The sequence below is a fragment of the Trichoderma ghanense genome, assembly GCF_004382785.1.
Source record: "Trichoderma ghanense strain CCMA-1212 chromosome Unknown scaffold_3, whole genome shotgun sequence".
In the NCBI taxonomy this organism is placed as follows: domain Eukaryota; kingdom Fungi; phylum Ascomycota; class Sordariomycetes; order Hypocreales; family Hypocreaceae; genus Trichoderma; species Trichoderma ghanense.
This window is the reverse complement of record NW_027395666.1, coordinates 199,605-212,498: the sequence shown is the minus strand read 5'-3', so window position 1 is coordinate 212,498 and position 12,894 is coordinate 199,605. Positions and strand designations below refer to the sequence as shown.

The window sequence follows — 12,894 nt, the reverse complement described above, 5'->3', positions numbered from 1 at the left end:
GGGTGGAGTCGAAGCAGCGAGAAGATGACAAAGTTCTGGATAATTCTCTGGGGGCCTTGCCTTGGCCGCTCACGTCCACACCGGCACAGGCACAGGCACAGGCGCAGACCGGCACACAGACGCAGCAGGCGGCGATATCAGCCTCGCGGTGGGAGTCGGCCCCCCCCTGGAACTGTTGGGCGCTGGGGCTTCTAGAAGCGGCAGCTGTCGATGCCAGAGGCTCCGGGCGCACACGGAGACACGCTGTGCGATTGCGCGGGAGCGCGAGTAGTGCGAGTGGTGTGCGAGTGGTGGATGTAGGTGGTAGATATTAGCTGTAATACCTGGGCTGCTACTATGCACGATGCTGCGAGTAGTAGTAGTGGTGCTGTAGAAGAAAGATAGTAGGAGTGGAGGTGGTCGAGTAGCGTCAGAGAGGCCACTAACAGCAGCTCGACGATGGCAGAGCTTCAGGCGAGGCGAGGCGAGGCGAGGCGGTGACGCTCGAACGCACGGCAGAACCGCCAGGCGGAAAAGACGCAAGACGGTGAGATGACTCGATACAGAATCGACGACAACGACGATGCACAGCTCGAAACAAGAAGCGCAGAGCTCGCGTACGGTCGAACGAGCCTCGGCGAGGACGGTGCAACAAAGTCGTTTACAGAGGTGGGATCGCCTGCAACGAGCTGCAAATGGCGGGCGGCGAGATGGGAGGTGCTCAATCGGTATGCAGTACTTGCCCGGTGCATTAGCTAATCCGCCGTGGGGTGAGGGTGCGCTGGTACCCCGGCAGTACCTCGTACCTTACTTACTAGGTACCTAGTAGTAGGTGTCTGGGCTGGGGCAGTATCAGGGTGCGCCTGACAGAGACCTCGGTGTACCTCGCGCGGGCGGCGAGGTCGGTTGAGAGCGGTAGCGGGCAACAGGTACCGGGTACCGCGTGGTGTCTGTGTGCTCGTGTTGCTGGTGGCTTTCCTCTGGGCGGCGAGCTGCGGTGGACCGAATGGAGCTCTCGGCAGCTGTTTTGTACGCCTTGTTCTGGATACTTGGACAAGATCATGGGCTGGGAGAGCAGCAGCGCAGGCGATACAAGTACTGGGAACTCGTGGCTGGGAAGAAGCTCCGTGTGGTGGTGAAGGCGCTGGTACGCGTATCAGTGACAGGCTGATGACCCGGTTCCCGATCCGCTCGTATCAGGGCAGAACTTGATCACCTTGATGTCAACAAGAGCACGCTTCAGCTTACTGATTAGAGCATCGGGCGCTGAAGCTGTCAAAGGCCTTTGGCAAGCTCTCGAGATAGCACTTGGGTAATATGGAGAGCGCCTTGTACGTAATACTGCTGTAGCACGACAAAGAGAGGAGAGGCTTGACAAAGAGCAGGGCTGGTGTAGGGAGGTTGATGGATCAAAGCAAGGCCAACATGAGGTTTCAATTCGTCCAATCACTACACAGATGCCTTCGACGGCCTTGATGGACACAATGAGGCTCCCGGTTGGCGACCACGTCGATTGGACACCCACCAAGACGAATGATGCAGTAGCAAGCGTGAATGCGGAACATTCGAGATATCACCACAAAGCGCCAACCACATGCCTCCTCTTCATCAGCCCAAACAAAGCCAGCCCATCAGGCCTGAGCACATCACGAGGTACCTTCAGATCGATCTTACCTGAGAGGTGAGATAAAGCCCCCCGCAAACAAAGGCTTTTATTGGTGGCTTGCTGACAGGCCTCTAGTATGGTTACGCAGAGGATGTGAGGCTAGAACATGGAGTGAACGACGGAAGCAGCATCAGATGGAAAGCAAGGCAAGATCATCCCCTTTGTTTCGATGCTCGAAAACTTACAATGGTTTCTCATGAACCATTCACAGTACTTGTCCGTCTGCATCATGAGAAGTTGCATCACCGGCAGCTCGACTTTCACATGACAAAAGGCAAACATGACCCTTATCCAGCTCGTCCGTGCTAACCTGCCTTTGGTAGCTCCCAGTCTTACGTCGGCGGCGTCTCATCCCCATCCCCCATCTTTCTCAATCAGGAGATACGGAGGAAAGGAGAGTTCCATTCCTGACCCTTTCTCTGCGTCTGTGCTTTTTTCTTTCCTATTCCTTGCTTCCCCATGCTCCCGGGTCGAACAGGTCCAAGCTGTTTTGGGCTACACGAGGCCAGCCCGGACATCCAAGTTCTACCACGTCGGTTCAAAGTGTTCCTCCGTGATGCACAAGGCTATCATGGCCAAGATGAAGGTGATGATTCAAGTGCGAAGATCAACTGCCTATACAGCCCTTGATACCCGCCATGGGAGCACAACCCTGTTTTACCATCTACTTCCAATTGCCTAACTGGTCATGAGAACTGCCCCAAAAGTTGCTTCCCGGTGCCTCAGCACTGTTGATCTGCACAAGGTACGGATCAATATGTGTCGCCGAAAACTGCCTGTACAGTAAAGTCGAGTCCATTCCCCACGTTGCTCTCTGGCTCTGCAAATCTTCCCCCCCAAGCCCCCCTATCGAACTGGGTCCAAGTTGCATAGTAATAAGCCGAGCATCGAACCCGTGGCACCTCACAGGACGAATTGGTTCATTTGCTGGCCGCATGTCCCGCCCGTGCGTGCATATTCGTACGATTAATGTCCGTACGACTCTCACCGATCCGGCAGGGATGCGAGTGCGGAAGGGGAAGAGTTCCGTCCCGTCTGGTTTCGTCGAGAAAGGAGGCAATGCTACCTCTTGTTGCAGCTTGCAAGCCTCGATACGGGGGTAGCGAGATGGGCCAACATGTCCGTACGAGCATATGCCCCTTTCCGCCAATCAGTTGGTAGGCGGCATCATGGACGAAGCACGAAGCACGGACTCTCATGCTCATACCCTATCCATGAGGCGTCCCAAGAAGAGCTTGGTATGTTCCCTAGAGTTTCCCTGCAATCACCGGTAGCTTCGACCCCACGATCCCGACTCTGGAAGAGCTAACCCCAGAACGCCCCCGTCCCTGCAAGACGCCCAATTCCTTTTTCTGCTTCTTTGCACAAAATTCCTGCATGTTCGATGCCTACGAAAGACATGCAGAAGAAGACCTGAGTTTCGTTTCCGTGAAAGAGCGGGATTGAAAGAGCAACTCCTCGTAGAAACTACTGCGGGCGCTAACAACAGCTGCCAATCTCGGGATGCTGGCCAAAGATTATGGAATAACTTGTATTGCCGCCAAATCGGCGCGCGGCATCTGGACCCTGGCAGCTTTTTTTTTTTTTTTTTTTTTTTTTTTTTTTTTTTTTTTTCTTAATTCCTTTTTTCTTTTTTTTTCTTTTTTTTTTTCTTTTCCTTTTTTTTTCCCAAGTCCCTTCTTTGCTTCAACGCACCCCCTTTACTTCTGTTTCTCAACTATACCATTCCTTTCTTCTTCTGCCTTTCTCTTCTAAAGACTTTNCCCCCCCTTCGCAGAGGAGACGTGCCTCGAGTATTTGAAATACTCTTCAAAGAGACAAGACGAGATGAAAGAGGTGAGACGAAGAAAGAAGTACAGAGACTAGAACCCACCCGGCCGCATATCAGAAGTTGGTGGTGTCCGACTGTTCCATGTCAACTACCAACACCCACCACCCAAAAGACACAAACTTGCCCAAAAGACACAAACTTGTCCAAAGACACGGACAACACGCATCTCAACAAACATCAATCGTGCAGTCCCCCGCTCCTCCACCGTCCCAAACACCTTGCCTTGATGAAAGTCAGAGAATGGAAAAGAAAACAAGAAATTAAATGGAAAAAATGGCTCTGAATTGCGGAGTTGGTTGGTGTAGGCAGAACAACTTCTCATTTCTCAGTCGGGACGGGGACACTCTCTGTCGTGAAACCACCCACATGCATGATGCCGCCAACTATCAGTAGCCACAACTGAAAAGATCTAGGATCCTAATTCAGTCGTCTACTTTTTAGGGCGATAATTACCTTTCTGTTAGCCAGTGTGGATTGCGGCGGTCATTTCAGCTCTGTCCCGTGGACTTGCGATATAAGTGAATGCGGTTGGTTGCCTTGTCTTGCCTACTGCATACCTACTTAGTAGTAAAGGCACCTAACCATAAGGTACTGACCCTGCTTCGTTCAGCCGACAGCCGGTTACCGATATATGTGTAAAAAAAGAGAAAAGAGAGGAGAGAGAGAATCCAGTCAAAGCTATTACAGCTTCCATCTTCAAACGCACTTCGTCTTCCATCTCACTCGTAGTCTTACTCATGACGTGCAAACCCACGGCAGAGCCTCCTTATCTCCCCGAACCTTGTGAAAAGTTTACCGCAAAACAGCATTCCAAGATGGCATACAGATAGTCAGTTCAGCTTCTGCGTGACTGTATAGGGGATCTGGGCCAAGAGTACATCTAGCTGTGAGTGGTGTAAGCCATGCATGAACAAGGCACACGTTTCGTGAAATCGAGGCTGAGAAATGATGTTTTGGTCTAGTAGGAACAAAGTCTTCCATAAGGCTATCACATCCGTCTGACAGCTATCTATCTGATCGGGACTCACCCTGTCTTCGAGATATCAGGGTATGTGTATCCTCGACGGTCGAGGAACATCAAGATAAATTATAATCGTACCGGGTAAGGTATTCCATGAGTAGGATTTCCAGACACCCAGTTCAATGACACCAGGAAGAGTTCTATAAACTAGAGACGACTTGAGGGACTTTTTCATATCACATCCAAGTTGGTAGTTGGTCCTGTTGCTTGGTATCAAGTTTATGCAACAATCCCCAACCCATCAAGTGGGAGACTACCATTCTACATATATGAGCAAGACATGTCCAAGTCCTTCACCCCGGTGCTATTCCCACACAGAGGGACTGAAACACCTTTTCCTATAATCCACAAGACTTAGTTACAGTCGTGAAATCCCATCAACCTTACCCGCATCCATGACGAAACAAGAGAGACCAGAAACCCTCACCATGCCGCATCGATAGAAAGCACGACAACATATCACAACATAGCCTCGTCCCGCCATTCTCAAAAATCATCATCCCCACTGACCCTACTCTCCCCAATCTCCCGAATCTTCTCCCCCAGAATCGTCCGCCCGTACCGCTCCGCGACCTTGTACGCCGCCTCCATCATCCGGCCGGTGCGGTCGCGCATCAGCTCCACCATCTCCAGCGCGCGCATGCCCCTCTCCTCGCCCTCGCGGCACTCTACCGCCAGGAGCTGCAGGAGCGTCTTGTCAATCTCCAACTCCACCCGTGATAACAGTGACCGCTGGGCATGGCTCCCGGAAGTGGCGTCGACGAGGTCACGGAGCTGGGCGGCCTGCACGCCCTTGAGCATGAACTGCTGCTCCAGCTTCTTCGTTTCGGCGCCCTCCTCTTCCTCGTCGTCATCGTCATCGTCCATCACCGCGTCCTCTCCATCACGTGAGTTCTTCTTCGTCTTTGATTCCGGCAGCGAGTGCAGCGGAATAGAAAAGTCAAACTCGGACAGCAGAGGCCGGGGAAAGTATGGATATTGGTCGCCGCCTTTGAGGATGATGCAGTGAAACTTGTTCTCTGCTACGGCAATGGGGAAATACGTCTCGCTCTTTCGACCGGACGCGAGACGGGGCAGAAGCTTGGTGTCCAGAAGGGGCACCCAAGAGGCCCGCGACGGCTGACGCCAGTGTAGCAATGTTAACAACGTCCCTGTCGAGTCGTAGATGCAGGGATCCTAATAGCAAGCTGTTAGAAACGACGTTCCTCCAAGATGCCATTGTAGCGGTTGAATACATACGCCATTGTCAGAAAAGAAGGCGCTCTTTAACGTCGCGCCTTCAGGAAGTGCCACCGTATCCTCATTCTGGCAAATCTCGTCTCTCTTGACGTTCTCAATCGTGTACAGAAGCCGCGTGTTGCCGCCGGCAGTGACGGGGCCGTTACCAATGGTGAGGACATAGTCTCTCCAGCTCGCACAGGTAACCATGGGCGCGCTCTTGGGGCGGTAGACCCGGTAGGGAATCCCAAACAGCGTAAAGATGCGCACATAGTTGGCGCTCGTCACGACCGTCACAAAGGACTCGCTTAGTGACATGGCGGTGACAGCCTCCCCTTTGGGAAGCTGTGTTCGCCAGTCGGTCCGCTGCGTCCAGGTCTCGTGGGGTCGGTAGAAGATGGTCGCCGGCTGGTCATCCTTTGGGGGACACGAAAACAGGGTGCCGCGCTCGTTGAGACATGCCTTGTCGTACAGAAAGGTATCCGTGAAGTGAAAGTCGCGCTGGAACTCGTGATCATAAAACTCAACCGTGACGGTGTGATGTCCGTCTTGATCTACCGTCCAGACGAAGCCGATGAGGTTCAGGCAGAGATACTTGCGATTCCCCCTCCACGGTGTTGAACCAGGCTGAAAGGCTTCATGATACTGCGGTTCCATGAGATGCCTCCGCTTGTTGGCGTATTCACCACCGCCAATAACATCATCGCCCACGTACCCCCTCTTCTGACCAACCGTATACCCAGCACCGTCGTCGTCCACGACGAAGCCATCGTCGTCGCCGTCTGCATAGTTTTCATCCTGCAGATAAGAGTCAAGACTGCCCAGCGAGTCCCGGCGAGGACGTGTAGGAATATCACGCTTCGCGCCATTCGCAACAGCGGCTCTCCTGTTGGCCGATATCTCCAACAGGGGATCGTGAATGAAAGGGGCTGGCTGTACCGGCAGCTTCAGCATCGGAGAGAACTGGTCGGAGAGAAAATCGGGGTAGATGTAGACCTCTCCCTCGGTCGTCGTGAAAGAGAGTATGTTCTTGGACGGGTGCCACGCCAGATCAATGACGTTGGAGTACTCGTAGCGCTGGATGACGTTCTGCGTGCTGGTTTCCCAGATCAGCACCTTGCCGCCCTTGCAGGCCGAGGCCAGCATGACTCCGTTGGGCGACCAGGCGAGAGCGGTGATGTCGGCCGAGTGTCCGTTGGTAAAGGCGCGCTGCTTCTCCCAGTCGTTCTTGGAGATGACCTGGATATCCCGCGTCGGAGTCGGAACAGCGAACGCCCGGCCGTCCGGATGCCATACAGCCTTGACCGAGGCCTCTGAGTCTGCCTCCCCCGCGCCAATCACGCCGTCCACCTTGTGTATCAGCTCGGGCTGCTCCGCCGTCAGCGAGTAGATGTATATGATGCCGTCCACGCACGACAAGGCGGCGATCCGGCCGTGGGGGTCCAGGCTGACGGATCGAGCCGCCCGCCCATGTTCGTTGAGGTGCCGCAGCTGCTTGATATCCTGCGTGTTCACGACCTTGACAGTCAGCTCGTCGCTGGCCACGGCGCACCACTGCGAGTCGCCAGAAAGGGCCACGTCCCGCACGGGGAGCGACGTCCGGACGAGGAAGCGGTCGAAGTTGGCCGTGGCCAGCGAGTAGAGGCTGACGGTGCCGTCCTCGGAGCCGACGACGAAGAAGTCCTGGGCCGCGGCCACGGCGACGTTTTGCTCCTGGCAGTCGTCAATGTTTGTCGGCTCGCCGTCGGAGCCCGTCTTGTAGAGCCGGATCGTGTTGTTGGAGCCGACGGTGACCAGCCGGCTGCCGTCCTTTGTGTAGGCGCATCGAGTTGTGCCCTGCGTGTGTGCAGGCCTCGGTCGAGGACGAGGCGCGCCGGTCGAGTCCATTGCTCAAGATGAAGCTCTCGTCAGGATTTGGGGGATGCTAAGAGTATGAGGATCATCTGGTGGTGGGTTGGAGAGCTCAATTCGACCTGTTGGAGAGAGCCTCAAACTCGGATCTGCCTGTGATGGAGGGGAGACGCGTCTGAGCGCGTTTGTCAATTAAAGTCCCCGGCGTCTCTGGGCGGTGTCGCGCGGCCCCGCGATTGATTTTGGCAGCACTTGCAGCAGCCCAATGGCCTGTCAGTGGAAGCCCCGCCATTTTGCTGTCGGGTTTGTTAGTACAGAGTAGAGGTCCATCGGATTCGACACTTTGATGGAAGCCTAAGATATCCATCAATCTGCGTGTTTGCCTGTTCTATATCCTCTTGGCGAGAAGAAGAAGAAGAAGAGCTGATCACATCACGATACTATTGGTAGTTATTCGGCAGCCTAGACTCATTCCCGGCTACCAGGAGCACATATAAGCCTGCGTTACTTCACCCCTTTTTATCCCATCATCATCCCCAACATACATCCTTTCTCCTTTTCAACTTACAAATCACAATCTCACAACGATCCGCCATGGAAACCTCAGACAGAGACGCCTTCTTTCAGACAGAGTGAGTGTCAAGATCCATATCCAGTTGCCTCTACTAACAAGCACCACAGTGCCTCCAACGCTGAGAGAGAGCGCAAGGCTCTCAAGTCCAGCAACAAAAATGGCGACCCCATCATCATGAAGTCCAAGATCCTCGCTGCCGTCCCAGACCCCTTTTCGCCCTCAACCGCCATCTTCATCGCGGAATCGGCAGGCTCCGTCCGCCGCATAGATCTCACGGTAAGTCGCTTACCAGCCGTCACATACAGCTCATAAATCTACGTCGCGAATTCAAGAGGATACTCATTCAAGTTTCTTATAGACGGGCTCTATAAAGACCACCTACCGAGGGCCCAGAGCCCCCGTGACATGCGTCGCCGTCGGCGGCACCGCCAACAAGACCGTCTTCGCCGGCTGCTGGGACAAGGACATTTGGTCCTGGGACGTCGAAACCGCCCAGCCCGGCCGCAAGTTCAGCGGCCACGCCGACTTCGTCAAGGTCGTCCTCTGTGCCAGGATATCCGGCAAGGAGATCCTCATCAGCGGCGGCGCGGACAAGAAGATCTTGGTCTGGGACATCGAGTCCGGCAGACGCCTGCACACCCTGCAGGACCCGACCACGACGATGCTCGCCGTGCAGCACATCGCCGTCGACCTCGTCCTCAGCACGCCCGACGCCGTCGTCATCGCCAGTGCCAGCAGTGACCCCCACATCCGCCGGTGGAAGATCACGCTCGACGGCTATGAGCAGCTGCCCGAGGCCTTCCACGACCGGCCCGACGCGGAGAGACTCACCATTGCCGAGCACGACACGAGCGTCTACAAGCTCGTGTTCGATGTCGATGGCGAGGACGGCGATCTCTGGACCGCCAGCGCGGACGGCACCGCAAAGTGTCTGTCTCGCTCGCGCAACTTTGCCGCCGACGACGCCTTTGAGCACGGCGACTACGTCCGCGCCGTGATTCCCACGGAGAGCTGGGTCGTCACTGCTGGCCGCGACGAGAATGTCAAGGTCTGGGATCGGGCTTCGGGGAAGCTGTATTGCACGCTGGAAGGACACTATGAGGAGGTGACGGATCTGATCTTGCTGCGCAACTCGCGAGGGCTGCCAGACAAGGTCTGCAGTGTGAGCATCGACGGCACTATTCGTACCTGGCCCCTGAACAAGGGCGAGCTGGACGAGGTGGTCAAGAAGATCGAAGAGTCCAAGAAGCCGGTGGAAGAGGAAGTTCAACCGGAGGGAGGCAGCCTGTTGACCGCAGAGGAGGAGGCGGAGCTAGCTGAGCTGATGGAAGACTGATCGGGTGATTCAGCCCAGTCCAGCTCAGCCAGCCAACCAACAATCAAACACCCGGAATACTAATTGTCCCAACTCTAGATGCGCCTCATCTATTGAACGTGTCCGATCCAGGGGTCAACTGTTGGGGCCGCGGTTGTCTCTAGGCGTGTGTTGGCGCCGAAATCACCCTCGACGGCTGCCTGCTTTGTTCATCCTTCAATATACTACCTCTGTACTGCAAACGGAGGTTCGTGATTGTTGAGATCCATTCCACCGCATTTGGCATGAAACGATCCTACGGTAAACTATACTCACCGACTCGTCTGTCGCCAAACCGCGGCACTCTGGCAAGCAAACGGGGAGTTGCCCATTTCCACGTACTCCTACACGCCTTCCTATGCACGACACATGATGCCTTGTCGCAATGTTCCTCGACCACCCCCCTTTTCAGAAGGAAGAATCATGCTGGTTGCATGAGCGATCGGTTAGATAAAATTGCCATTCACTACGAATCACAGTAAACTTCGTATGTTTGTCACTCATGCGGGCATGGGGCCGGTGAGACAAGACGCACGACATGTACTTGGACGTAAGGCCCTGGTATGTGCATGGAACCTCCTTTGCCGCAAACCCAACAGCTTGACTTCGCTCGCCTCATCTTCTTTGTCACACATGCCGGTTGGGAAAAGGAGCGATGCGACGGCACATTCAACCCGATTCGTTCATCATCCGATGCTTAGGCCAAGTGAAGAGCCAAGTCAGGAGACATATCAGCGAAGCAATAGCAATGGGAGCAACAGTGTGATGAAGAGAGGGCCGGGACTCGGCGGCATTCGGAACTGCGAAGAGGCATCTAGGAAGAATCGAGGCACGCCCACTGCTTCCGATCCCCAGGAGTCTGGCATTGGTGAGCTGCCATGGATAAGACGCTGTCCCAGAGCCAGTTCCATCCCTGTATGATAAGGATAGCTGGAGTTCGTTCTGAGTCTCCGGTAGCACTCCGCTACTATTCCAATCATTGTGGCAACAGCGTCATGCTTGTGGGATCATGGCGAGTAATCTCGGGGCCAACTTTCGGTAGTGAGATAAAGTCCATAACACGCGAGGCTTGCACCAGTCTCGACTGCACATCATGTTTGCTCTGCGGGCGGACCATATGTCGTAGATGGGGATCAGCTGCATGATGCCCACGCTACAACGTCTTGCTGAAGCAGTTGTGCGAATGTGCCCGCACGCGTATGATAGGCAACCACTTGGCAGCTGTTCTCCATCACTCTTGTTGGTGCTCTCAGCTATTGGCCGCGCATAGCAAATTTGTTGCTTGATTGCGCTCCCACATAATATTGTTCGCCGTCGGTCCGGTACATGTAGTATGTCCCTTGGAGATCCTGGCATTGTGCAGCTTCAGGGGTATGGGCACGCGACTCCAAGATATCTGCCGTTGGCCGGTTAGCTGCAGGTCAACCCAGGCGAAAGGCTTCATCTGCGAAGCACTCGGCTCAGGATGCAAGAATGGCAACAAAGAGAGATTGCTGTCAGCCGCAGCCTGCCGTTGAAATCAATGTCGGCTCCTTCGAGTAAACGGAGGTGCCACAGGTTCTGAAACACCTGCATATATGGTAAGCCCGTATGATGCTTTCTTTCTTGGCCCGTCCCCCATATTGCATCCATTTGAGCCTCGAGGGAAATTGTTCAAGCGAGACTTGTAATCTGGGCTCAAGGTCAGGTGCTTGTTGGGTACAAAGAGGGTTGACCAGGCCTTTTCCAGGCAAATCTCCCAGAAACGACCTGGGACTGGTGTTTGAAGCACAGACCCCCTTCGTTCGTCCACAATCACCAAAACCGTGTCCGCATCGCCGCGGACCGTCCCCGAACGCATGGGCTTTGAGCGCTCCCGTGAGACAAATTCCGGGACTTCGTATCCGAATTGCACAAGCATGTAACTGTAGGGTTTGGTACCTGGCAAGAAGATCAAAACATAGAGGCCATGAGCGCCGTAGGCGGTTAGTATATCAGACCAATAAGCCGATGCAGGAAAGCATCTCTTGCGAACTTGTGCAACTTGATGAGCTGAGGATGCCAGTAGACGTACTTTGTACAATGTGGCATTCAGCCATCAAGCTGGAGTTTGCCACATGCAAGTGAAGCGTCACAAAGTCAGCATGAAAGTTGTGGTGATGTTATCAGGATTAGCCTCAACTGACATGATACTGCCTCATAAACATCCTGGCTTGCAGCTGGCGATGCTACCATGAGGGGAATATCATGCAGTCAAGTATCTCTGCAAGTGGCCGAGTCCCCTTTGCTTCTGAAAGCTGCATGTGTTCTCAATTCTCTTACACGGAAGGTTTTCTTTATCCCTTTCAAGACATTCAGCTCCCGGACGTTGCAGGAATGGCCCTGTGGCAAGACAAAGTCGGAGCATGAAAGTAGTGGTGATAGGAATGAGCCCGAGATGGCGTTTCACGCCTGTGTTGTCCGTCCACAACGAGACTAAGCCACCAGAACATGGTGGCGAGATATTCCTTACAACAAAGAGACACCGGAAGCTGCTTTGAACATCGTCGAGATAGCTTGAAGTAGGTAGTGGTGTACCGTTCGGGACACAACAAACCGATGATTCGAGCGTTGGTCGACGCCTTGCCCGTGCAATTCGTTGGCTGAGCGTTCATGATTGGCACGCAGCGGCGTAACGGTGAGTGCAGGCGTTTTGTGCGTTCATGGCGATCTGGTGGCTCCGGTCTATAGACAACAGGTTTCATCGAGGCCCTAGGTCAGGTCGTCCAGCATTTACGAGGTGCGAGCAAGTTGAAACAAGCCACACTCCGTGGTTCGGTGGTGTCGTTGTACTCTTCGAGTAGTGCAGCTGTGATCGTCCTCAGGGGAAGTGCTCGGCGAAGTTGAGTTAGAGGTGTGACCTCCTGTAGATGGGATGGAAGCAGATCACGTTTGAGCATGAGAATTGGCGTTTGATGTCGTTCTACAACTGAAGTTCAGCAGACAGTCGCCACGGGATGTACTACCCTCCTAACCGGATAAAGTCCACCCTAGAGCATCCAGATGTATGACGAGCTGTTAACTGAAAGAGTAGTACGAAAGACCGTACTAGTGCCACAGTTCGCGTCTTGGTTCTCTCCATGAGTTTGAAAACCAAGAATATGGCATGCGCAAGCACAATGTCTCCCCCGCGTCCGGGTAGGTGCAAGGATGACCGCTGCCATTTGGAATAGAACCGCTGTCTGACGTTGGGAATCGCCGAATCCGAGAATCTGGAAATCCAGCGCAGCATGTTGTGAGCGATGCGCACCAAACGGTGAGAGCACGATTCAAAATGGGCGGGAAAAGCCGGCAGCTGGTATGTACTTGCTGGCATTGGTCATCTTTTGGCAAGTGCTGAAGGTTTGTTTGTCTGAAGAGCAGTGAGCAAACGGCCGCGCTG

At 54.2% G+C, this 12,894-nt stretch overlaps 2 protein-coding genes across 2 annotated transcripts; one reads left to right on the top strand and one right to left on the bottom strand.

The window, feature by feature from the left end:
• Positions 1 to 4,983: 4,983 nt before the first annotated feature.
• On the bottom strand, positions 4,984 to 7,602 carry CCMA1212_003374 (Minichromosome loss protein 1; the record flags this gene model as incomplete). The annotated part of the gene is made up of 2 exons (XM_073700724.1): positions 4,984 to 5,673; positions 5,737 to 7,602. 2 exons carry the CDS (start codon positions 7,600 to 7,602, stop codon positions 4,984 to 4,986), a joined length of 2,556 nt encoding a protein of 851 aa, XP_073560847.1.
• Positions 7,603 to 8,160: 558 nt separating this feature from the next.
• Positions 8,161 to 9,476, top strand: CCMA1212_003373 (uncharacterized protein; the record flags this gene model as incomplete). Its single annotated transcript, XM_073700723.1, has 3 exons — positions 8,161 to 8,198; positions 8,248 to 8,416; positions 8,499 to 9,476. The coding sequence occupies 3 exons, from the start codon at positions 8,161 to 8,163 to the stop codon at positions 9,474 to 9,476; spliced, it is 1,185 nt and encodes a 394-aa protein (XP_073560848.1).
• Between the last annotated feature and the right edge of the window lie 3,418 nt (positions 9,477 to 12,894).